Raw genomic sequence first — 25004 nt, 5'->3', positions numbered from 1 at the left:
CTGATGTAGTTCTCGTTTCAGTAAGTGGCCCCTAGTTTTGCTATTGAAGGATTTAGTAAACAACAGTTCTAAATTTACTTTATCTGAGGCCTTGATGATTTTGTAAACTTTGATCACATCATCCCCCTCTGGCTCATTTTCTCCAAAGTCTTTACTCTTTCTCCACTTCTAATCCCCTTCATCATTCTCTAATTACCCCACTATTTCCTTCAAATGGGGCAACATGTAAAGATGTTCCTGTTGCTGCTTTTGGTACTGTGACATGCCCAGGGCTTCCAGGTTGAGCCTGGGGCTCCATGAGGCTAGGCCCTGTAGAAAACACATGAACAGTTTGTAGTCTGAGAAGATGAGACAAGAAGATGAGCCTCAGATCACTCAACATTTTAGAGGGCTCAGATCTCCTCATGTTCTTCCAGTTTTCCTGGAAGCCAACATCATTTTTGGATGTATCTTCTCTTGGAATTTTGCCACAGTTCCAGAGCAAGATCGACGGAGCAATCTCCAGGCAGCCACTCTGTGTTGTGGGTCTGCGAGCCAGGACTCGTGCCCAGGTAGCCACCTGGCCGCTGCGTGGAGGAGCTACCCGGGCTGGAAGCTCCCGTTGCAAAGCCCTGCTTGATTTTCAGACCAATCCTGCTCCAGTTCTCCTTGTAGCCTTGAGAATATAAAACCAGTGCAGAGGAGGGATGGGAATAACGAGGAGGATGTTGTGGGTAGGAGGGCCGGACCGTTGCTTTTGCTAGCAGCATACTTTTATGCTGAATGAAAAGGATCATGGAGCAATGACTTTAATTTTTCTAGGTGAAACACATCATAGTCCTTTATTCTCCCTGGTAAAAGAGCTTGGCATTCCCCAGGCCTCCAGGCAGCCCTGCGCTGTCTCTGTTTTTTCTTTCTTGTGGGTAATGCTTAATACTGTTCATATTTCAAAGCAGTGTGCTGTTGATAATTTGCTAATAATTTTTGACTTCTACAGCTAAGGGAGCATCTGTAAGATATCTAAAAGCAATGAGTTTCTATCCAATCTGAGAAAGCAGGCATTTCTGGTTGTATTTTACTGCCAGTATTGCTCCAGAGTAAATAAAACCAAACAAGCTAAAAAACCAAGAGGAAGCAGTGACTAAGTTCATAGAGAATATTTAAATTAAGGGCACCATGAGACTACAAAGGTTTTTGTTATGGAGAAAGACAGTGGTTAGTGATACATGACAAGCAGAAATTCTTCAGCAGATGGTACAGAAATAGAGCAACACAGAAAAGGAAAAGAGAAAATTAAAAGGGGATGTTTCTGATGCTGTCTAGAAACTTGACAAAGCAATCGCTCGCAATTACAGTATCATCAGAGCAATAGCACTGTGATAACAGAAGACAGCACGTGCCATCAGCAGGAGTGCTTGTGTTGGCTCCCAGAATGTTCTGACACAGAGATCTTCCACATTTTCCCATTTCAGACCCTTAAATAACTGCCAGTAACGATGGCTCCGGTCTCCTAGGGAAGGGAAGTGTAGATAATAGGGAAGAGATCTGGATAAGAAAGGTCCATCCCAACTTTACCAGAGCTCCAGGCCTCTGCCAGGCTGCATTTACAGTTTTGCAGACACATCTGCAGGCAGACACTAGGCTTTGAGGGGTAAGGGGCTTACTTCTACTGGATTCAGCAGGAAACACTTTAGCAAGTGGATCTGTATACAAAACCAAACGTAGGCTGGTGCAAATCAGATCACGGACTGACTTCCAAACAAGTATTTTTTATTTCAACATAACAGCCCGTGTAGGGGGCATGGCACAGAAAAATAAAAGAGGTATTTTTGATTAGCGACAGATCTACTCAGTGTACAGGTTAGTAATTACATTGCTTGTTTTAATACATCGGTGGTTAAACATTATTGTAGTATGTAAGACTACTGCTTCAGATTGATGGGCTAGAGAGGCCTTTAGCTGTAGGCCAACATGGTAGCAGAACTGGGCCCAAAGCTGGGTTTTGAAAAGTAGGGGCTTTCTGAATTTTCAAAACCTAGGTTTTACTTCTGCAAAAAATGGCTTAATTTTATATAAATATGTATATATATGTATTTATATATATATATACACACACAGAAAAATATGTGTATTCAAACACATATTTCACACACACATATATATATATGCACACATAGATTTTCTGTGCAGCCCTATACCTAGCTGTGAAACGAAGCTGTCACTTCTTTGGGCTTCCCAGAGCAAGCTCCAAAGTGACACAAACATCTATGTGACATCTGTGACTGTGTGTGGGGCTGCCCCAGGGACACTGGGAGCTAAGCCCAGGCCTTCCCGCCTGGTCTGCGTGCCGCGTGTAGCGCCCGGGAGCCGCGCGGGCGGCCGGGGGCTGTGCTGGCTTTCGGCTTCCAGCCTTCGTGGCAGGCAGCCCGAAACCTCTGGCATCGCTGGCTGCCTCCATGCTGAACACGGGAGTCCTGCCAAGCAGGCTGCCACAGAGCTCCAGAGCCCCATGCCTCAGGGGACAGAGCCTTGGGACCTTGGCTCCGATGTGGAGAAAGTTTTGAAACCCAAGATGTTTGGAACAAGCCTTCTGTTATCCAACAAACTGGCGTTTTTCTCTGAAACCTTCTTCATTTGTAGTTTGTAAAATTCTAGACCAGTTTCAGTATGACATCTGTCCAGTTTCAAAGGGGTGTATGATCTTCTATGTTTCTTCCCTGCATATGTGAATGCTCAGGGAGTTTACTAAATTCACTGTTGGAGTTGGTGAACAATAATGCAAATTTCTTTGATTGTCAGTAGTCTCTTCAATCGATGAAAAATTCTGTATCAGGACATGTGACTTCTCTCAAGCCTATAAAGTGATATTTAGAAAAGAAAAGCCAGTATTTTTATTCTGCCCCCGTCTCACTAGTTCCTGTTTCTTCTTTTTTTGGAAGCTTAATCTGTCCTCTTTGTAGTTCTCTGCACTATGGATGTGTGGATATCACAAAGAAAGACTGAAGGGACTCCTGACCTTGGCCGTGCTGCTGAGTATGGATTTCTCAGGGGAGAACCACGTAGCAATTGAAAGATCTCTTGTTTTTGCCTCCTGGGAGGCCACTGTGCAAGGGCAGAAGGGTGCAAAGTACTGAGCAGGAGTGAAGGATTTCAAGAATGAAAAACCTTCATATGTAAATGTTTCAGAAGAGTTGGATACATTGACTGCTAGGCCAGAAGCCCTCTATCCATGGCAGAGCACCTGGCTGCATCAGCAAAGTGGCCTTGTCATGAAATAGAGCGCTCTCTCACAGGGTCATTCAGACCTCTGGTAGATACCACTCATTAGTTCCTGTGGGGACAAATGAAAGGTTCATTTGACCTTGTGGTTCTTTGTAGCTTTTGTTTTTCATTAAAAGAAGTCTTTAAAATATGGGAATAAATGCATTTAAAAGGATGCATTTGGTATTGGACCCTCCCCCGAAGAATAATATAAATGATAAAAAAAAAATCAGTAGAATAAGAAAGCAAACAAAAATAACTTTATGTACTTCTGCAACTAGATATCCAAGTCTATTTAAGGAAGCAGTTATTTTTTTAAACAGGTTCATGTGGGCACAAAGTAATCAAAATACAGAAGTCTATAATCTCAATTTGAAGTGTAAGGTAGCATCATTGCTACCTTAGGTAGCTACCAAAGGTAGCTTCAAGCTGCTTATGCCCAAAGCTGCCTGTATATTTTGCTGAAATTGGAGTGCTTATTAAGGTATTTGATGCCTGGATTGCAAAGCCCTTATATCACAGCAGTTTATAGGAGGTCATTGATGAAACTAGGCAAGAACAGTTTTGCTTCTGAAATCAGTAGTATTTGTTACGTGTACAGTGGAAAAAGGAGAGCTGGATGACATAATTTATGTTGGCTTTTGAGAAGTTTTTGCCAGCAGAATTCACAAGAAGCTGTTAAGGAAATGAGGCTATCATGGGCCACAGAAAGTGGCTAATAAAAATAAATAATAGGAACGAATGGTTGCTTTTCCTCATGTCAAGTGATTAGTAGTTGGCTGCCACAAGGACCTGCACAAGGGTTAGTTTATTTAATATATGTATTAATGAACTGGGAAGGGAAGTAAGAAGTGTGATAGGAAAATTTGAAGAGAATAAGTAGAGTAAATAAGTAAAGTAAAAGCTAGGAAAGATTTTGAAGCTCTCCACTGAGTCATAACAGAAAGGTGAATTGGTAGAGTAAAGCAGAGTAAATGCATAATGACAAGAATTATACATATAGCAGTGCTCTAAATTAACTGTAACCAGGGAGGAAAAATAACTTAAGAGCAACTGTGTATGGCTCAATGAAAATCTTTGTGCTGTATGTAACAGCAGAAAAAATAAAACTCAAAGGGTTGTATCACCACTCTATCAGTAAATGGTAGGATCTCATTTAGCACAGTTCATGCTGTCTTTTTATTTATTTTTATAAAAACGGCCACTGAAAAAAAAAAAAGCCCAAGAGAATACTGAGAACAATCAGGCATCTGGAAAGACTTCTGTGTGGTGAAAGATGGAAAAGGTTGGCACTGCCTACAGACTGACCAGGACAGCTCCCGCTTCATCCTTTCATATAAAGAGTAAAGTCAGAAAAAAAAAATCTAATCAAACAAACAACGTATTTGATGATTCTGGAATACTCATGCCACAAAACATCATCCAGACTATAAAAAAAGCAGGATTAAAAAAAAAAAAAAAAAAAAAAAAAAAAAAGATAGGACTCATATAGATAATGAGAAGCTACTTACTTGCATTAAACTGCAGAGGATTTTACAGAGAATATAAATCTTTGTTCACTGGGAAAGAAGCCAATCTGAAACTATTGGGATTACAAAGAAATTTCTCCTATAAGCAAGTCATGTCATTCACTGCAAGGCTTTTTAGAACTTCCAGTATTACGTATCTTGCTCCCTTGGATGTCTCCAGTCACTGTCAGACACAAGGAACTGGGACTTTTAAGGAACTACTCATGCATGGGATTCTTTAGCAAGAGCGGTACTAATTTTGTTTCTGAAATAATTCTGGTGCTTCTGGACCACTGGGTCTTTGCACACATAACTGGGTAGTGATTTGTGACTTGGTGATACACAGAAGTCAAGTCCCAGTACTGTACATACCTCAAGTCCTTCCTGCTCCATGCCTTGTCATCGTTTCCCTACAAGAAATGTCTATTGCATTGAGCAAAGCCCACGTTGCTTCATGTCATTCAGTAGGAAACCAGGAAAGCCAACTGACAGAAAACGGTGTAATTCACGGGGAAACAATGTGAAACTTTTTAACGTTCTTCTCACTGTGTTACTTGGGTAGCCTGACAGTGGTGTTTCCATAAGTGGACTCATTGTTTACAGTTGCTGCAATTAATTCCCCCCTCTGTACCTCCCACTCCCCAAAAAAAGACCATAGTTGCTTAAATCACTTACCAATTCCATTCACAACAGGCGAATCGTTACTAACTTCCAGAACGTTTGGCAAATTGTGTTCTCCTTCATGATCATTTAAATCCATGTTTTGCTGTTGTGAGCCATTCCCAAAATGTCTAGCATCCTTTTCATGATTGCCGTCTCCGTTCTGCAGGCCGTTCTGTGGCTTTTTTAGTGGGATGATCTGTAAACCGCTGGGAGTAGTTCGGTAAGTCACAGTTTTAGCGGCCCTGTCAGTAGCAGATGCTGGCTTTGCTGTGTATCCTCTTTTCTGCTTCTGAAGAGATGAATTAATTCTCTTTCTTTTATGTGTTGACCCTTTAGACTTCCCAGATTCGGGTCTGTGGGATATTTTTTCAATAGATGACCCTCGACTTTCCCGTAGAAACTTTGGAGTGCCAGCCTGTTTCCCATGTCTTGATCGCTTTTCTCTAGTAACATGTAGTCCATTGAACTCATCGATAAATTCCTCACAGTGCAGGAGATGATGCTCAGGTTCCCAGGTGTCTTCGTTGCTTCCATAGCCCTTCCATCTGATGAGATATTCCCATTTGCCCTTCTTGTTCTTCCTTTTGTCTACAATCCTCTCAACCTAACAGAAAAAAAATCATTATCATGTTAGAAAGAAAGATAGTTTTGTCGTTTACAGCTACAAGGGTCTCTTTGACAATGTAAAGGTGCCTTAGTGGTCATGGGACCGAGCTCCTAAAATGTGTTGCCTAAAATATGAAATGACTGTGACACTGAAAGCCTACCCAAGCTAGGCAGAATTTAGCACTCTGGCTTACAGATTAAAACTCTCATAGGGTACAATCCAACATTATATTCTCCCTGGATCTATACAGACCCTGCTAACTGCTGATGAGAGCCTAATTGGCTTCTGTATAAACTGCTTGACACAAGGCTTAGGAGGCACAGTTACATGTTTCTGTTTGACAAAGAGCTCCCATGACCAGATCTGGCAATGCATGAGACGTGTGCCAGCCCCAGTGGTATTTTGTCATGATGGCCATTTCCACTTCTAAAAATATTAGAAAAAAAGCGTAAAACACCTAATCAGATCTGATCTGCCAACCTGCAGTAGCCACACTGTGAAGCAACGAGAGCCTTAAGAACAGTAACAAAAACATTCTTTCTTCGAAAATCTGTGTGTAAAATGAGGCCTTTACTGTTACCTTCCTCAGCTACCTTTTGATTGAAAGGGCTAAATAAGGTAGGTTTTGTGCTATTGCCAGTTGCTGAGCAGTCTCCTGAATTCACACATGCATTAGTTATGTCCCCATAAATGTCCCCATGCTATTTCATGTCTTGAAGCTGTCTTGAGCAGAGAACCAATTATTACAAATCGTGTTACAGTCTTCTACTTCAAAAAATCTTCTTAATAGCGTATATGGGTTTCACTACTTCATAGCTTATAAAAATTCCTACTCTTTTGTGAATGCAGTACCTGAGTTGCATTGGGTAAATGCAGAGAAATTTGTGAGTGCAAGTTTTTCAAAAAAAGAATGCAAATCAAAAGCATAATAGCAAAATTCTTATGTGGAAATTTCATGAACCTGTGATAAGGAATGGCAGATTGAGGAGCATATCTGCATAGAGGGAGAAGGGGACTATACTGGATTGCAAGTTGAATGTGAATTAACAGCATCACGCTGCTGTGGAAAACAGTGTGTGGTACCACTGAAATCTTGGTGCTATCTTAGCACTGGCAGAACCTCAAATAGAGGTGTATACGAAAACCCAAGCATAGTCAGCAGTCTATATTGACTGCTGAGTGAAGCCTAAAGAGATTTAGGGTGTTTACTTTAGAGAAGAGAGGAGACATAATGATACCTTCAAGTTAAATGTAGTAGCAAGTAAGAAAGAAGTAAATATTCCCTGTGGATTCTGCAAAAAAAGTCGCAGGTTTAAATTGCAGAGAGTGAAATTTAAATCAAATATTAGGAAAAAATGTGTTCTGGTAGGTATAGTTAAGCACTGAAGTGGATAAGAATGGAGGGCTACTGAGGTGTTCATTCAAGCATTTGCTAGGAATGGTTTAATGCTGGAATCTGCCTGGAATAGTCCTTGCTGAGACATGGGGTATGATCAAAAAATCTTTTCTAGTCTCTCCAAATTTTATTATTATAATTTTTTACTTTTTGAAAATGTGGTTTATGAAGGATAAAGTTGCCACTAATAACAATAAATTCATTATTGTTAACCAAAAGCATTATGGTTAATTTAGAAAAACAATAAGTGGATAGCCAATATAGTAGTTCTCATTGGTCTTCAAAGACAAACTGTCCCCTGTGTAAAGAACAACAAAGGAATCTGCATGGAGAATTTAACCTTGAAGAGCAGCAATTACAGTAGGGTAAGTAATTGTTCTTTTAAGGTCCCCTGTTAGACTAAACCAATGGATTAATTCTGTCTGCCAACTGACTGGAACTGTCCATCCATAGAAATCTTGGTGGGTCCCCCAAAGGAGTCTAATGCCATTAGCAGCTGCACACCACATACTTCTATCTCAATGCATTTACATGAAAGCTGTGCTCAGATATCTGTGTCTGAGCTGGAGTGGACAGCTCTCCTCTGGGCAGCTCTGTGCTGGGCTCTGGCTTATCAAACATGTGCGTGGAACCGCTGCAGAAGTAAGGCAAGGAATCACCTTCTTCCTTCTGAAGCTAGCACAGGCTCCTTCAGAATTGCCCAGTGTGGCAAGACAATTAACTGAAGCTTAATCTAGGTAAGTTTGAGATCATTTGTCTGAAAAGAAGAATGTACTCACAAAAGCTATTTTTTTGTCCTCATTTGGACGTGTGGCTTTCAGTTGTTAAACTAATAGATTCATTATTATGATCTTGTTGAATTATAGTGAGCAGATGTTCATATTATCCCTGACTTTGAAATACTTCTCATCCTCATATCTGAGAGTAGCCGGAAGACTTTTACTATCATCTACCTTAGAACTCTGCTGTGGCCTCTGGAGGTCTGTGGATGTTCCATTAATTACTACAATTCAGTATACCAAGAAACAAAGAAACACTTATCATCTCCCAGGAGAAAAAATCACTTTGCTACTAAACTCCACAGACCACAGGTACCATTACTGTAGAGAATCATTACTGTAGAGAATCAGGTCTACCCTGATTACCCTTCTGCCCATTCTAGCTATTCAATAGAAATATCCAACCTCCCCTTCTAACTCAGGAATTTGGACTTAAAACACAGACCCTGTGTCAGGTTGATGCTGCCTGGAAGTAACTTCCCTCTTTGACACGTTGCACCCATTGTATTTGGTCAGTGAAGCAAGAACCTCAGAAAGTAGAGAGAAGCACCTTGCCATCTTCCAAAGCACGTGCAAAACATTCCTTCAACCTAACCTTTTTTCACTCATTCTAAATTTAGCTGTACAGACTATTCAATTTCATATTATTGCTTTACTACAAGGAGTGACCGTGAAGGGAAGAAGGTGCTTGGAAAGCATCTTTTAAGGAAACACTTGAGTGTTTAGGTCATGAGGCACTATGGATTTCAATTAACAGGATAAAAGGAGAAAGCATGAGAATTCTTTGTTCTTGGAGAAAGTAATACTGGCAATGGAGGATGTGATTAACCAGTTCAACATGACACGTCATTAGGGAGAATAAAAGTATTTATGAAATTGGGTCAAATGTAATAAATGGTTTCAGAAAAAAAATAGAAAGCAAATATGTTTGGGAAAGACTAAGCATTTTGTTTCAGCATTTTAAGAATGAAATTATAAATGTTTTGTGTCAAATTTAACCAAACAAAACCAAAACCAGAAGGTTAAAGAGAGCTTAAAAAAACCTAAAGGTAGATTGTTTTGCTTCAGATCAAGCCACTCTTCACTTTATTGCTTTTCTGGAGAGAAAAGCACAAAATTTTGGTTTGATGCAAAATGTTTTCATCAGTATTTCTGGTTCAGCCATCGTACTCCCTGGCTTGACTAGTGATGCTTAAAATCCTGTATCCTGAGCCTGCCCAGATATCGGCCTCATCCTCATTACGTCTCACTGTTCCTTCTTGAATGGGTTTGAGGGTGGCACCAAGCACACTTGACCTCCCCATGCGGCCTCCTCGCTCCCTCCGCTCTCACTTCTCCACTGCTATTTATCCCCCTCAGGGCACCAGCACCTTGTTCCCATGTCTACAGGGAGGTGCTTTGGCGTAGGCAGAAATTCGGGGGCATTACCCCTGTATGTTCCATCTTCCTTCTATTCACTGTCCACAGAAATAACATCCCTGTTTTTATGGTGTGTGCTTTCTCTGATCAATAAAAGAATAAGCTATCTGAATGTACTTCAGGTTATACAAAATCATGTGAGTTTTCTTAATGAGTAATAATTCTGTTTTGTGATTAGAATAAATAATATTTTTGTTCCTGTGCTAGAATAACCAATACATAGCTCTGGGGATATATGCGAAATATCTGTTGCTTCACTGTCTGATTTACCATTTCCCCTCCCAGGTCTGGCTTCAATGAGAACTTAACAGAATTTAGCCAGAAGTGACCTTACTAGTCAGAGTTTGACAAATCCCTGAATTCACTATATTAATTCACTAATGCGATTCATTAATGTGAACTAAAAAAAAAAAACAAACTATGATCCAAATGAATGAACTTACTAGTACGATCTGGTGATCAAGTGCTGTTTATGCAGAGGACACACAAATATTTTCTTCCTTCATAGAAGATTCAGGGTCTAAATTACTAATTTACTAACACTTGGTGTTATTATCAGCTTATCAAAAAAAATCTAGGTCAGGTTAATAAAGGGTAGTTCCCATTGTATTATTTATATTGCTATAACATTAAAATCTGAACACAATATATTTGGCTCATAGTTCAGAGCATGAGCTCCACAAAGCATAAATAAAAATTCTCCTGCTCCCAACAGAGCAGCATCCAGAGGATCAGTCAGCTTCCCAGAAGGTTTGGAGGGTGGCGTATCTGCATACTGATTTCCCAAATAAGCACAAGTCGTCATTACTTCTTTGACCATGTATATCTCTTATGTAAATGATTTAAACTGTCATCTGTGGTGCTCAGATAGTCTCTGTTGGTGGAGCATCAACCTAATTTCATGGCATGCACCAGAAAAACGGCGTTTCATTATTATTAATTGCAGCACTTGTGCTGTTTTGTGTGCTTTCCTCGTTGGAGATCTTTGTCCCATGCCTTGCCTCAGGGTGTTGGGAGGGATGTAGAATGGTATTTAAGGAAAGTGCCAAGCAGAGAAAGGCAGTAAGATTTCTGAGAGAGATAAAGGCCATCAGAGTCAACACATTTGTCTTCTAAAAACTCATTATTGCCCTAACTTCCTCCTCTTAGTTACCTCCCCCTTAAGAAGCATTTTTTTTCCATTAACTTTATATCTCCTGCTTGCTTGCATTTGTGACTTGTGCGTCTTATTATTTGTATTTCATTTCTCAATAGCTGGTTATCAAAGCTTTCAAATCAAATGTTCCAGATATAGCAAATATACAGGACTGTATCTTCAAAAGTGATCAATCTTCATGTTAGAAAAGTAATTGTGGGAGGGATGCTGGGTTTGCCTTCAAAGTCTGGCCCCTAGTTTAACAAGCAGAGTAGATCCAATCAGCGGGCAAGCTACAATGCCCTCCCCCCAGCACTAAGTCTGTGTAACACCTGGAAGGACAAAATGAAAGAGAAAAGGCCAGATAGTCATAAAAATAAAAGAGGAAGCATTCCTGGTCTGAATCATTCACAAGGGATACATCAGAAGACATCCTTCCAGGAAGCTCAGTGAACACCTTGTTAATGTTAAGAACATACTGCTTCTTTGTCTCTTTCCTCTTTCTCTTTTAAACATAGGGAATTCTAAATTTCTACAGTCTTCTCAGAATCAGCACAAGTGTTAAAATGGCCAGTGAAATTCTGAATGTTCTGCATTTCCACAGGAAAACACTGAAGAGCCTGATATCAAATAATGTTGCAAAGTACTGCATTGAGTTCATACATCCTGCAGCACATACATATGAAGACCTAGGGCCGACCAAATGAATGCTGTAAAAACTCCTGCTGCTCCCTGTATGTCGGCCTGCAGCTTTGATCTTCCTGCCCTCATAGACAGTAGCATCACAGAGGCTTCCTGCTATGCGATTTGATGTTACAGTTTGATATGGAAAGGCAGAGGTGCACTGCAAGTTAATTATGCTGTATAGCATTGATTCTGATGAGGAGGAGGCCATCAGAAATTATTTGTGAAAAGGCAGCTTTTGCAATCCTAAGATTATTGTATTTGAACCCAGTGTTTCACCTGGATAAGGGAACTCCGTTAACTATCTCCCCTTGCATTCCCTTACATTAAAGAAAACAAGAGCCTCACTCTGTCTTCTCATAAGCAACATGATTTCCTCTTTGTGGAAAGAGTCTTTTGGCAGAAGGCGCTTGTCCTTATTACCAGTTTAGATTAAACAACATCCTGGCTCACAGCCTGCAGAAAAACAGCCAACCACAGCTCATATGAGCTCATAAACTCATATCTCTAGTCACCTTCTGCCATTTTTCTTGGAAGTCCCAGCTTAATCTGGAATTCAGGCTCACTAAAACTGAGCTACTGGGCTCGCCTCTCAGTTGCTCGCTTTTGGTTCTTTCTGTATTTGCCTTTGAAAAATTGCCCAGTTCCCCACAGAAGGTCTGTGTTTTCCCCTTTGATGTCATTTGTCTCCATTTCTGACTTCTAGAAGAAGCCATTCTCATGTGTCTTCTTTCATTTTGATTGCTGAAATCTTCTCTTGGTCATAGCTTAGAGCACTCCTGCCTCCCAGCCTGGGACAGCCATGTTCCTCTCCAACACTAGTTTAAATGAGATATTCAAAATTTATTGGTGACAGGTTGCATAGCAAACGGCTAGTAATTCTTTAATGTAATCAATTTATAAACAACATTGAAAGTTTCCATTTGGAAAGCAAGTCAATTTTCAAAGGTCCAAGAAAGAATATCCTTTAAGAAAGAGAGAGGCTCTTTTGGGCCATGTTAAGTTTATCTTGACAATGTTCTTTTTATATAAGAACGGTATTTTTCTTTTGCAGTCCAAATATACACCACTACCATTAAAGGAACTACCATGCAGTGGAGGAGGAGATCTCTTTAGACCTGTCCCTCAACAAATAGCTCAAATCTCTTTCAGTTACAAACACTAATCAATGCAAACAACATACGTGAAAATCCAAAGAATGTGGGATTTTCCATCTGTTGTAAAACATAATGGTTGCATTTCCTTTACCAATCCACTGTTTTCTTTTGTATAGTAAGCTAATGTACAATTATGTTTGGTGCACATATTTCTTCAGAAAAGCAAAGCAAGCAGCAGGGCATACCAAAATATTAATATCTGTTATGTTCAAAATTAGTCAATTCTGATCACATGCTCTACAAACTTGATAATACCATTTAATTTAGAATGAATCTGTTAGAAATCTATCCAGAACATTTGAGTTTCTAAATGTTGAGTTTGATGGTAAATGATTAGTTTCATTTCAGTAGTAAAGTATAGCTGGTAATTTTTCCTGTATTGCTAAATGAGTTCTGTACATTACAGTGCGTGCTTCAGGTGTTGAAACAATAGCTGTATTCCTGGTATCTAGACCTACAAAGTGAAAAATAACTGCAGTTCCTACTGACTGTCACAAGTAGGACTTAAGAATACATTTAATATACTCCAATAATAGAAGAAAATTGAGGCATAGATGAGTTTGCTTTAAGCAGAACTGTTCCTATAATGTCTGTTTTTGTGACAAACACAGATGACTAAAAAGGGAACGAGACATCAAAATTCAGGGAGACAAAATATTTTCATAAGCTCTACAATGAGCTGGCTGCTTTGGGTGTATACATGGCTCTCAGCTTTCTCACACAGAGAACCACATCCACAAGTGTTTCTGTGCTTAGTTCTGTGGGATTCTCCAATTTTGTACCGAGAGAATCTGTATTGCAACGAGAGGAAGAGTTCAGTACCACCTTGTAAGGACCTGCTTCTGCCTGTGCTTCCTTTACAACACTGCAGGTCAGTAGGGTTACAGTTCTATCAGTAAAAGTTGCACGTGTTAAAATTACTTGTGTTTCTAAACAGATGTAGAAATGTATAAGCATCAGTTAAAAAAAACATATATATACATATAAAAACTTTCACTAAAAAAGATTTTCACTGACCTGAAAGCAAATGCTCAGGGAGTATTTTGCAATGTCCAAAAATACAGGAAGCTGTTATCAATCTATGCCAAAGTTGTACCTAAGATCATTAGAATTAATTAATGATGTCTGTTTACTTTTATGTTCATTTGGAAGTTGTTCTTCTGTCACTGTGTTCAAGTTTAGCTTATTTTAGTGTTCTCTTATAAAGTTCACTCCAATTTTTTTCTGCCATATGGGCTTTATGCAAATCCAGGGCTTCAGCTGGGCACTCTTACAACCGTCCCAAAGCTTAGCCAAAAAGAGAAAAAATACAAAGGTTCAGCTATAGCACAGTGTAAATAAATATTTGAACTGTGCTGCACTACTGCTCAATGACTCATTGCTTTACAAATGCTACCAGTACTACTGTCAGAAAATAAGCCACATGTTCTTGTGTGGTAGGTAGAAAAATATTTCCTCATCGTTTTTACAGAAAAGTGGTAAACTAGAGCACAAAGCCTGATTTTGGGGAGCTGTTCCTCACTTGGTGAGCTCCATGACTGCTTATGGAACACAAAGATTTCTTTCAGAATTCAGCAGAATTCCTTGTTTTTGTGGTTATACAAATGAAGCTACACCATCAAACAGCAGATAATGTGATGGCGGAACACAGAATTGAGCCAAAATGAAAGGTAGAGCAAAAAGAGGAAAAAAAACAAGAAAGATGCTTTAGACAACTATAATGGCATGATAAGAGTGCAGAATTTAAAGTAAGTATCCAGGAGACCAGTACAACATCCTAGAAAATGTCACATAAAACTCCAAAAATTATCTATGAAAGAGGAATTGTCAACGAGGAAGAATAATGCAGCATTGTGTCCTCAGAGATACCATTCAGATGAGCAAGGTCAGTAGGCCAGACTCTAGCCTCAATTATTGCACCGGTTTTCACTGCTGATTTAGTTTGTGTGCTTGAGATCTGAGTTCTGGCCAGTGTAAAACCAACTTACTATGAGTGCCTAGAAGGAATAAACTATATCATGGACAGTAGTAAAGGTAGTTATGAAAACTGTCAGCATTTATCAGGCTGATGCCTCTAAAAAGCCTTGTGGTGAAGCTACTTAGAAATCTACACTTAAAATGTGGCAACAGTGCTCCAGATGCAGAGACACAAAGGCATAAAAGCATATTCATGGTTTAACGTGTGTGTTTTGGAGCAGTGAGATGGACCCTGTGTGGGGAGGACAATTTGCTTGCCATGTAAACAGTGCAGACATCTCTGCTGGTCCAAGCTGGACATTTCTGCGGTGAGTCAGTGCCCTTTGGAGGTGGTATCACAGCAGCACGCACCCAAGGAGCTGCTGTCTCCTGCTGTAGAGAGTATAACTTCAGCAGCAGATGTGTCCCATTCCTTGACCTCAGCCTTGGTAGTACCCATGAGCTAAGGCACTGGTAACTGATGAAACTTGAGTTCTGTTAATAGATGCACTGAGTTCTCTTAGGCCCTCGTTATTGCCAGGGAGGGTTTCAGCAGATGTTGGCAGCGCTTCCAGTGACAGGGGCTGCTATGGGACGGAGCCCAGTGCTCCTTTAAGGTCTCAAGGAAGAGCGCTGGCATTTCTTAGGCAGGGAAGGCCAGATCTTGTCATCCTGCTCAAAATTCCTAAGGGCTTCCTGTAGGGGTTACACTGGAGCATGAGCTGCATCCTCCTGTTGGTGGTTATCTGCTCCCTCTTTGACTGAGCACGGAGATGTACCAAGTGTCAGGGTGAGACAGGGACTTTGACAAAGCTGAGGATCCATTTAGAAACGTCTGTGCTTGAAGCAGTATGGAATGTATAAGCAACGAATATATTACTTCGGAGATTTTCCATCCATTTTTTAGTCAGGAGGCTGAGTTAATACCTCAGCTGCTCCTGGTCACGTGCACAGCGACGGTGGGGCAGAGTGCTACTGTGCTGCCCTAGAATGGGGCACTTCTAGACGTGGAGTTTCTTAGATTCAGTCCTACATTTGTCTCACTGGGATTGGGCTCATGTATGTTCCCTGCATGGCACTATGCCAGTCACAAACTCAAGCTGTGGAAGGCTGCAGCTCTCTGCTTATTATTAAGTGGGGGTTAGTGTAGAGACCAACATACACTGGTACTCCAAGACTTCCAAGTAGTTTATGAATGGAAGCTTAAATCCATTGCTTTAATTTAAGAAACTGCTGGCTCACGTTTAGTATTAAGATTGCACTTGCAAATGGTTTATGAAATTATGAAAAGGAGTGTTAACAAATGGCTAATAAATTGCTCAGAGCTTGTCATGGATTCAGCATCTAATTACTCTTCCAATGAGTCCATTATAGTCTTCTAATATCTTCACCATCATCCCTAACACAAACTGTCTTAACATAAGCTCTATTTACAGTCAAACACTGGAGCAGGTGCACAGACACTGTGACATCTTGGAGATGTTCAGCACTTGACTGGACAAGACCCTGAGATACCTAATTACATTGGTATTCCTTTGAGCAAGGGGTTTGGAACCTCCAAATTATTCTATGATTCTATGATATATAAATATTGCTTAAAATGTTTTCTGAACATTTATTAATTCTTCATTAACTCTTTTCCACTTGGGAAAGTTCAGTTCCAAAAAATAAGTTCTCTACAGTGTGTGGAAGAGGGTGTATGAACTGACTCAGTTAAGCTGAAGTTAGATTTACTAGGCGGCCAGAAGGGAGTTTCCCATAAGCAGCTCTGAACTTCCTTCTTACCCTGACCTGATACCATCAGGAGTTGTTGACTTTGAGGTCATACTGCAAGAGTCATCTACTCTCCGAGATGCAATAGGGAGAGACAAGTTGGAGGTTGGCTGATCACAAGAGTTTTAAAAGAATCTTTTCTTAGTCATTTAATAGGCAATTTTTCATAATAAATGAGATATGTTCTGAAGTAGTAATCTCATTTTGAAGCTATAATTTAATAAGCTATATTTTCAATGTTTGTATGAATTTCCATTATTTCCTGTATGTGCAGAACAAGTGAATATGCAGTGAACTAGGGTGTGAGCAATCAGCACTCTCCATGCCGGCAGCTGTGCATTTGCTCTTCATCCAAGATGAAGGAATCAAAGCCATCTTGAGTTCAAGAAGGCTAAACCACTGTGCACCAGCCACAAACCCAAGGGGAAACATGCAAGTAGTTCTTGCGCTTGTATTATGTTTTAATAATACTAATATAATAAAAACATGCTAAAAATAGTAATGCTTGTGATGGAGGAGAGTTACGTGGTTACTGCTTCAACAGGAATACTGATAAATATTGGCAGAAGTATTGCTATAATGACATTTCTCAGCTGCAGCCTAGTACGAGCATTAACCTCATCTTTGCTGGATATTTATAGGGATATTAACAAAACTATATAAGAAGAACTGTACTTTAGGGAGATGTATTGAAGGTTTCAAGATGAAATGCACATGGTTAAAATTTCTTACTTTAATTCCAATGAAACAAAAAAAACTACTTCAGGTGGTTGCAGGCGAATGACTAACAATGAAAGCGACAATTTGTCTTCAAATAATTGAAGAATTTCCTAGAGAGTTTGTGCTTCCCCAATTATTACTCTGAATTACTACTTCCATACAAATCTATAGTACTTCCTGGATACTAATGATCTTGACTGTTATTTAACAACATAGCAAGTAGAACATAGAGCAATTTGCATTTGCCCTTAATGTGTAGCTTTGCTTGTTCACTGGATGCAATGGTGGGAATATGCCAGTAGCAAATTGCAGTATGGAGTAGCTGTCAGATCAGTGTGCACTACTGCTAGTGAGCACAAAAAGCAAAGATGCTGGTTCTGCACTGCCAAAACACGGCGTTATTGAGGAAAAGACCTTGCCCTTGGCCGCTGAGTGTCACGTGCCGTGTTCAAAATACGTTCTGTGCAGCACAGGGCAAATACAAAACATGCAGCATCATATGCTACATTATCTTTACAGAATGACAATTTCTGCTTTGTTGGTGCCATCAATGTGCCAAATTATAAGGAGCTAGTGCAGATTTTAAGAGGCAAGTTTGAATTTGTGAATTTCTTTTAAAGGGCATCTGAGATGTTTTACAATATCAGTCAAGATAGGAGCTAGTTAGATGACAGCCACTGGGGAAAGAAAAATGGAAAGTTCATCAGTTTTCTTTTAAGTGCAGAAGGAGTTCTCTAGAGGTGACAGTGCAGCATCATGATGCATGTGAATCATGTGCACACCTCCTGCAATATGCCCGAAATTTGTCTTTTCAGGTGAACATTCTTCAGGTATTTAGTAACTTCCTCTGATGGCATTATTTTATTTTATTTTTATTTTTTTGAAGATGACAAAATGTCTGAAAGCTTCCATTTTAAATTGTTTGCTGATGTACTTCCTTATTTCTTGATATGCTATTCACTAAGTAATAACGAGGATAATGGTGATAAAGGCTCATGTTTGATTTTGATATTTTTAGGTAAGTTTATTGTGCACTACAAGTCTGGAAATTAAAAATACAAATGTATTAAAATAATAATGAACCTCCAGAATGTATGACATGGTATCACTGTTTCCTTTTGTCCCTATTCTTTCTTGATTTTTGACAATATTTTTGACAGAAGGGACAATTATTTTCATCTAGCCTGTTTTAGGTTACAAAGGAATGATCTTCATTCAGCAGTTCTACATCAGGTCCCAACTTCTGATTTAGTTAAACCACATCTATTAGAAAATCATTGCATCTTAATCTGAAGTGACTCGTGGAAAGTGCCTCATTGCTGTTAGTGAAGTTTCCTAAGTGCTGTAAATAAAATGTTATAACCTTAATGCTCAAAGGGCATCTCATCTCTGATTTATGTAGGGTAAACTTCCAGCCACTGGATCCTTCTGTATCTTAGTTAGTTTAATTTTCCAGGCCTTAAATTCTGCAAAGTAGTATGCAGCTAACTGAACAGATGGTCTTCATATTTCTAAAGTTTTATAAAATTTGGGCACTAATGTGATGGCTTAGTCTAAAATTCTGTAGCTGCTTCAGAAGCCATATTCTAAGACTCCATCCCAAATGTTAGGGCTCATCACCTCCGTTTAAAGTTCAAAATGATGAATTTTATGCAACTTTGAGGGAGGACAGTTTTATTATGTGCATAAACTATGATATTTGCATTCAACAGATCAATTCCAGCCACTTATTTTCTTTGTTTTATTGCTTAGAAAAAAAAATGTACCTTTTAAAGCAGGGACAATATTGATTAAAAAGTAAAATTTAGGTAGAAGGGAAATATTCAGTGTTCAATTCTGTATCCCATTTTATCTTACATGCAAAAAGAGTTTATTACTTTTTATCTTAAGTCTTTACCCATGTGTTCAGTCCTATGGACAAGGAGAACTGTTTTCCCTGTACTCTACTGGCTTTTTGCGTATAGCTACATAATTGCCCACATCTGTCTACAAACTACATAAATATGTACCCTTTCTTTTTGAAAGAGGACAAGAGTATTCTCATTGGTTTGTGAAAAAAATCCAAGTGTTAAATGTTTTTCTGAATTTATTTAGAGTCATTCCTAATCTAAGTAATCTAAGTGTAATATCTTAAAAACAGATCATGTATGAAAGTCACACTGTAAAAAGTTAATAATCTGCCTTTAAAGAATGAAAATGTTTAGTGCTGGGCTTTTTAAAATACACACTACATGTTTAAAAATACTAATTAAACCAATTAGAATGCAAGTAGTTGCTTTAGGAGTGTGTTGAAAGGATTCATATAAAGCACTAATCAAACATAAGGAGTGAGGTTAAAAGCTTTGAATTTGTAGGTTTGTTTATTCTTTCTACCAGGCTAAAGTGCATGCAAGATTGTTAGCTTGAGAACTGCCAGGATTGATATCTTTTGCATACATGTGTCCCAAAATAGGAGGGGTGTTGTTGGTGCTGACCCCCAAAGTGCTCACTAGACACATGAAATGGCCTGGGGGAAATGAAGAAGGAACAGTACTTTCTTCTCAACCCTCAATCTCGTATGAAAGTTTGTTGAGACTGTTGGGGTATTTAAAAGAGCTGCTGTCACACTTCAGAGCAGACAGTGAACCAAAAATTACATCATTTTCTGAAATGAAATTCATGACTAGTGAATCAGCTTCCACTGAAATAACGCAGTTCTGCATTTCAGAGATCAGGGAACTCCACGGAGTGCACTCAGTCACTAGTTTGCATTACTGGCACGAGTTCATTTGTTTGGGGCACCTTTGTGTGAATGATACTTTAATTCACTGATTACAGTACATCAGCTAGGCTTCCCCAGCCTTAAACATATTACAGAGAAAACTTCTTAATTGTGAAGCGAAGTCTTCTAAGACAAAGCTGAGGACAACCTGCCTCCCCTCAGCTGGAGGTGCCGCAAAGAGGTAGCAGGGGCTGGGGCTGGGATTGCAGGACTGCTGGGCGACTTTCCGAGTGCATCCGGGCCAGCTCCGCACAGGAGCATGAGGGCAGGGGAGCCCGCGGGCTGGGAGGTCCATGGAGAGGGCAGGGAGCACACCAGGAGGTTCCTTGGAGCCTTCAGAGCGCAGTGAGCGAGGCTGCCATTAGGAATGACTTGGAAATCGCTGTAGATATTGCCTAAATCACATGTCCCTACTAGGGACAAAAGCAACTGTCCCATGTGTGTCACATGGGAGGTTCAGTAGTTCCTTGAGCTGCACACACAGACACACAGACACACAGACACACACACACACACACACAAAAGGGCAGCACAGACCTATTGTAAGGAATGGCAAAGCAATTCTGCTGGGTTCCAGGGTGCCTTCGTTTTTTTTGGAGTAGATTAGACTTCCATGACCTTTCGCACCGTGAAAAACCAGGGAAGCTGTGAATATTTTCATTTAAGATCCAGGCCCTCAGGTATTTCTGCTTTATTTTTAGACACCTGAAAATTCTTTTAAAGAGACTTCAGAAAAATAAAGGTAAGATAGCTTTAATGGATAGCAGTATAACATTATTTTTTAGATGTATGTAAATTACATATTCTCCCACATACCATGAGAACTTAGTATATCAGATCTTTCCCTAATCATCTGTGTTGAAAGCTACAGATTGTGCCTTAGTAGAAGTCACAAGGCATTGCACCACTGATGCTGATACGTTATTTAAACAGTGCCCTACACAGAGCTATGCACAACCCAGTCTCTCCAGCACCTTAAAGAGCAAGGTCAACCCGATTAGTTGAAGTTTTGTATTTCTAGTGACGTTTATATAAACATTTAGCTCTAAGGCTTTTAATTTTCTTGGTTTGCCTACCATGCTTATCATCTTTTGGTATTAAAGCACACAGATATATTTTATATATAGATATATATTTTTAATTTTAGGGTATTGCAAAGTAAATGGACCAATGATATATAATTCACAATTCATGGCCATTAATAAAACTGTCCTGTGGCCAGCAAATAGGTATGACAGTACTTTCTTTTTGAAATGATACCAGTTCATCACACTGAGTCATTTTTAGGTTTCTATGGTGAATGTTTTTTCTGCATCAGTTTGCTGGCTGGCTCAGTCTTTCTTCCAGTGCATTTTCAGCCATCACCATGACTGGTCTTAGAAATCCTTTCTAGAAGCATCCTTTAAGTTTAGGAGGAGAAAGTGTGAACCCTGCTCATTTTCAGATGGAGTCTGATCTGGAAACCACCTCTCCTGATGTGATTCTATGGCATGACTGTAGAATTAATGACATAGTAAGTTACTTTCTATCCCGCTTGCCTGAAAGTGAGACAAATAGTGCTGTGATATATTTTGCCTTTTGAAGGTCAGTATCTATACAGCACATGAAACAAATCCTTGACATCATGTTTTGCAAGAACAGTATTAATATTTAGCTTTAACTGTATGATGAGTTTGCTTAACAAAAATGCCACTATCCTGTTTTCTATGAGTGCTTATTTCACAAAGAATATCGCTTTGTTTCTACATGATTATGTTCCTCCAGGCTCCTGTCACCTCATCATGGTGACCTGGGGCCAAGGAAGCCATTCTGTGCAGTGTCACTTAAGCTCTGCTCAGAGCAAGTCTAAGCAACTTCACGCTGAAAACAGCTGCTGAAGGGGGAGAACCACTTACACTAGGGCTACCAGTACTGCCAAAACTGGTGTCACTTAAATCTGGTGCAGTTTTTGTAGCACCAGGCGTGTGCAAGGCTCAACAGTCAGATGAAGAGCTCTACTTTGCAGGACTGAAAACTCTTTAGAGAAACTCTTCGTCCTCAGTAGGGTTTATTAAGCTCATTAAAATGACACTCAGTCCTAAATGAGCCACAGCTTTACTTCCTCTCAGTTGTGGCTCGCGGAACGCGCAGAGTGCGATTCCCTCGCACAATAGCAGCAAGAAGCCACAGAGCGAAAGCAGCTGCCCCCCATGCTTGGAAAGGGGAACGCTCTCCTCCCAGCTTGCAGTTTCTGTCCCAGAAGTGCTGCAGCTACCAGTTCACCCCGTTCAGAGATGTCTCTGTTTGAGTCAGAGATTCAAGAAATTGTTTTAGAAAAGGAGCTAAACACTAGTTGCTGCAAAAGAAAACAACAACAGCAAAAGAGGCTTTAGAGCAGTCTTATTTATGTTCTGTCTCATTCAATTACGCTGCCTTTGGTAGCACACGGCAGCATTATGCTGCTGAATAATTGGGGGGGAATAAAACATAGGACTTGCTATCAGTTCCTCTGTTAGACCTGAGGCTTATCATGCAGTTCCCCTGTTAACCTTGAGGCTTACTACTCAGGTTAAGTTACAAATATTGAATAAGTCAAGTATCAAATATTAACCATCCAGTAGACAATCCCAAATACCCCCTCATGCACACATTTGAATATATATATGTGTATTTAAGTAGACATCCAAAGCAGAGCCTTGCAATGCTCAGAACTAAGAAACATCCTCAGTGCAAAATACTGCACTCATCTGCCGTGAGATTTCAGCCTGTGATTCACAGACACTTGGCATGTTGGAATGGCCGTTTTTGGAGGTAGCAGGAGCAAGAGCAGGTGGACATGGAGCAAGAAAGGTATCTAGAGAAGGTGCTGTTAAAGTTGCTCTGAACTGCACAAAACCTTAAGAATTTAACATAAGAAACTAGAAATTTCCAAGGAATTGTGTCTTGAGGATATAACATCTTTAAAGAATGTTTTCCTTGGTTTGTGAACTGTGCTTTGGATACATATCTTGAAAGGGACTGTAGAAAATCAAAGGGTGAGTAAATACTCTAAGATAAAACAGCAGTGGAGGATGGTTGCATACTCAAAGTGAACGAGTAGCCTACATATTTTAATTGTTCAGTAGGCAAGACCTTTTTTCATGTATCCTAAACAGGCTATAAGAACAGCCATTAGCAGCACACAAGAAAAATTGCATTATCCATGCTACAAATAGGAGTCTAGTTCATGGTAAAGAGAGATCTGCCTTTGTCTTCTAAACACAGCAGGTTGCCAGTGGTATTTGATATGAGCAGATGTAGCAAAGAAAATAACAGCAGCAGTTGTGGAACAATTCAAATCACAGCCCACAGCAGCTTGTCAATAACTGGTAACCATGCACACACTGCAATATTTGATACCACTTCTAGGAGAGAGGTGCTGTCACTGGCACTCACTGGAAATAACTCTAAGTAACGTCAGATCAGAAAGCCAGGCTGTAGGATGGCCAAACAACGTAGGGCACAGATCCGACATCCTCTGTGGCTCTCAAGACAAAGCTGGGGATCATGTTATTCCATCAGGAGAAACAGTCTTCCATCAATCCTAGCAATTCCTCTACACTTTCTGAGGCAGTAAAAACAACAGTTCCTAGGTGATTATGAACTAAGAGAGGCAGTCCACACACTGGGCAGGGGAGTCTTTGGTGGAAGAATGTTCTTTTGGTCTAACAAAAGATGGATGAGAATTCAAAGCTTGTGATGTGTATGAAGGAAAAAAAAAAGCAAAAAACCAGGTGTCTTCCTGTTGGCTTGGAATTTTTGTTATCCTGCTCCGTTTGATACATGCCATGCAACATACTGTTTGTGTAGGCCTTAGTCAGCAGGGAGAGATGACAAGGCCACCTTGGCACTCTGGCTTTAATCTGTCATCTGATGCAAGCACATGCCAGCGCATGGGAAAGGCACCAGAAGCCATTCATTGCTGGGGAGAAGGCAGCAGGGGAAGGAGAGTGGGCAGGAGATGGATAAAGCAGCTTCCAGTGGCATCCTTGCTGCCTGAGGACACGGGGGCAGAGCAGAGCTCTCGCTTACCCCTTAGCTGCCGGCTTAGCTGCCTTAGCTGCGCTTAGGCTGATGGTGAGTTTATACTTCAGCTTTTTATGCTGGTAAGAAACAGAGACTTTCTATGGATTGAAGTAAGAAAGAAGCTATTTCTCCAGCATACAAATTCCCCAGCTCACAAACTTCCCAGTACAAATACAGCGTTATCAAACACAGCCTTCTCTGGGGTTCTCGATGCCTCTTTTCTGTGCCATCAGCAGACACATGAACACATGATTGGGCTTTCTGTTGTACATTAGACAATATTAGTCCATAGAGATAAGTAAAAGGAACATTTCAGTTGCAGTTGTCTGGTTTTTGCTTGATTGTCCAAGTCTCATTCTCTGTTCTTATATATAAAGATGGAAATAAAGTCATCCTGCATTTCTGCTATAGAGTCTAGCTTCTTTCTTTCTTCATTGATGGGCTACCATTTCCACACAATATTTCTTACTACTTTCCCATCCTCTTCATCATTTCCAAAAGTGAGCTGTAACTCTAAAACTTCGGTGATGCCCCTTCAGCAGCCACGCAGCACAGAGCACTTTGTTTATTGCTCATTTTTCTCTTCAGAGGTGTTTTACTCTGAGGCCCATTAATTTTTGTACATCAGTATCACTGGGGATTCTCCATTTTTTTGCCAAGCACATGGGTTTTTTGGTCTTCCTTTGGTTCCTCACTGAATTTCTTGCTCTTCTGAAAGTTGCATTAATTAAATTTTATCTTCTAGCTCTTTAATGTTCTATGGCTGATTTTTACTGAAATAGTTCAAGTTTCAAGATCTTGTCTGTTTTCTTGTGCCCTCAAAATGTTTATTTTTTCCATGCCAGCAAGAAAAAGCGTGTGTTTTAAATCAGGACTGTAATCTTTGCTTGGGATGTCTTGGTCTGCAGTGTTGGTGCCTCATACACCCTTGAACTGCTCTTATCTACCTTCCCTGGCACCAGCTCCCAGGGTGTACGAAATGCACAAAGGTTTTACTAAGAAGTCCTCAGTTCTGCTCTTCGGCAGCCAGAGATCTGGAGCTGACACCATTGCTCCCTTTCCCTTTCCCTTTCCTTTTCCCTTTCCCTTTCCCTTTCCCTTCCCCTTCCCTTCCCTTCCCCTTCCCCTTCCCCTTCCCCTTCCCCTTCCCCTTCCCCTTCCC

General features: G+C 40.1%; 1 protein-coding gene across 1 annotated transcript in view; it reads right to left on the bottom strand.

Moving 5' to 3' along the window:
- Window positions 1–25004, bottom strand: part of CDYL2 (chromodomain Y like 2) — a 52607-nt gene that overhangs the window by 19644 nt on the left and 7959 nt on the right. The window contains exons 2-3 of the mRNA XM_026036493.1: window positions 6377–6444; window positions 5424–6015 (exon numbers count right to left, since the gene is read on the bottom strand). Coding sequence (XP_025892278.1) covers window positions 5424–6015; window positions 6377–6444 — 660 coding nt within the window. The remainder of the gene's footprint in view (window positions 1–5423; window positions 6016–6376; window positions 6445–25004) is intronic.

This window comes from Nothoprocta perdicaria, unplaced genomic scaffold (genome assembly GCF_003342845.1).
Source record: "Nothoprocta perdicaria isolate Ctin4 unplaced genomic scaffold, notPer1 scaffold_18, whole genome shotgun sequence".
Taxonomy (NCBI): Eukaryota; Metazoa; Chordata; class Aves; order Tinamiformes; family Tinamidae; genus Nothoprocta; species Nothoprocta perdicaria.
Note: the sequence above shows the minus strand (reverse complement) of the source record. Positions and strands in the feature narration are given on the sequence as shown.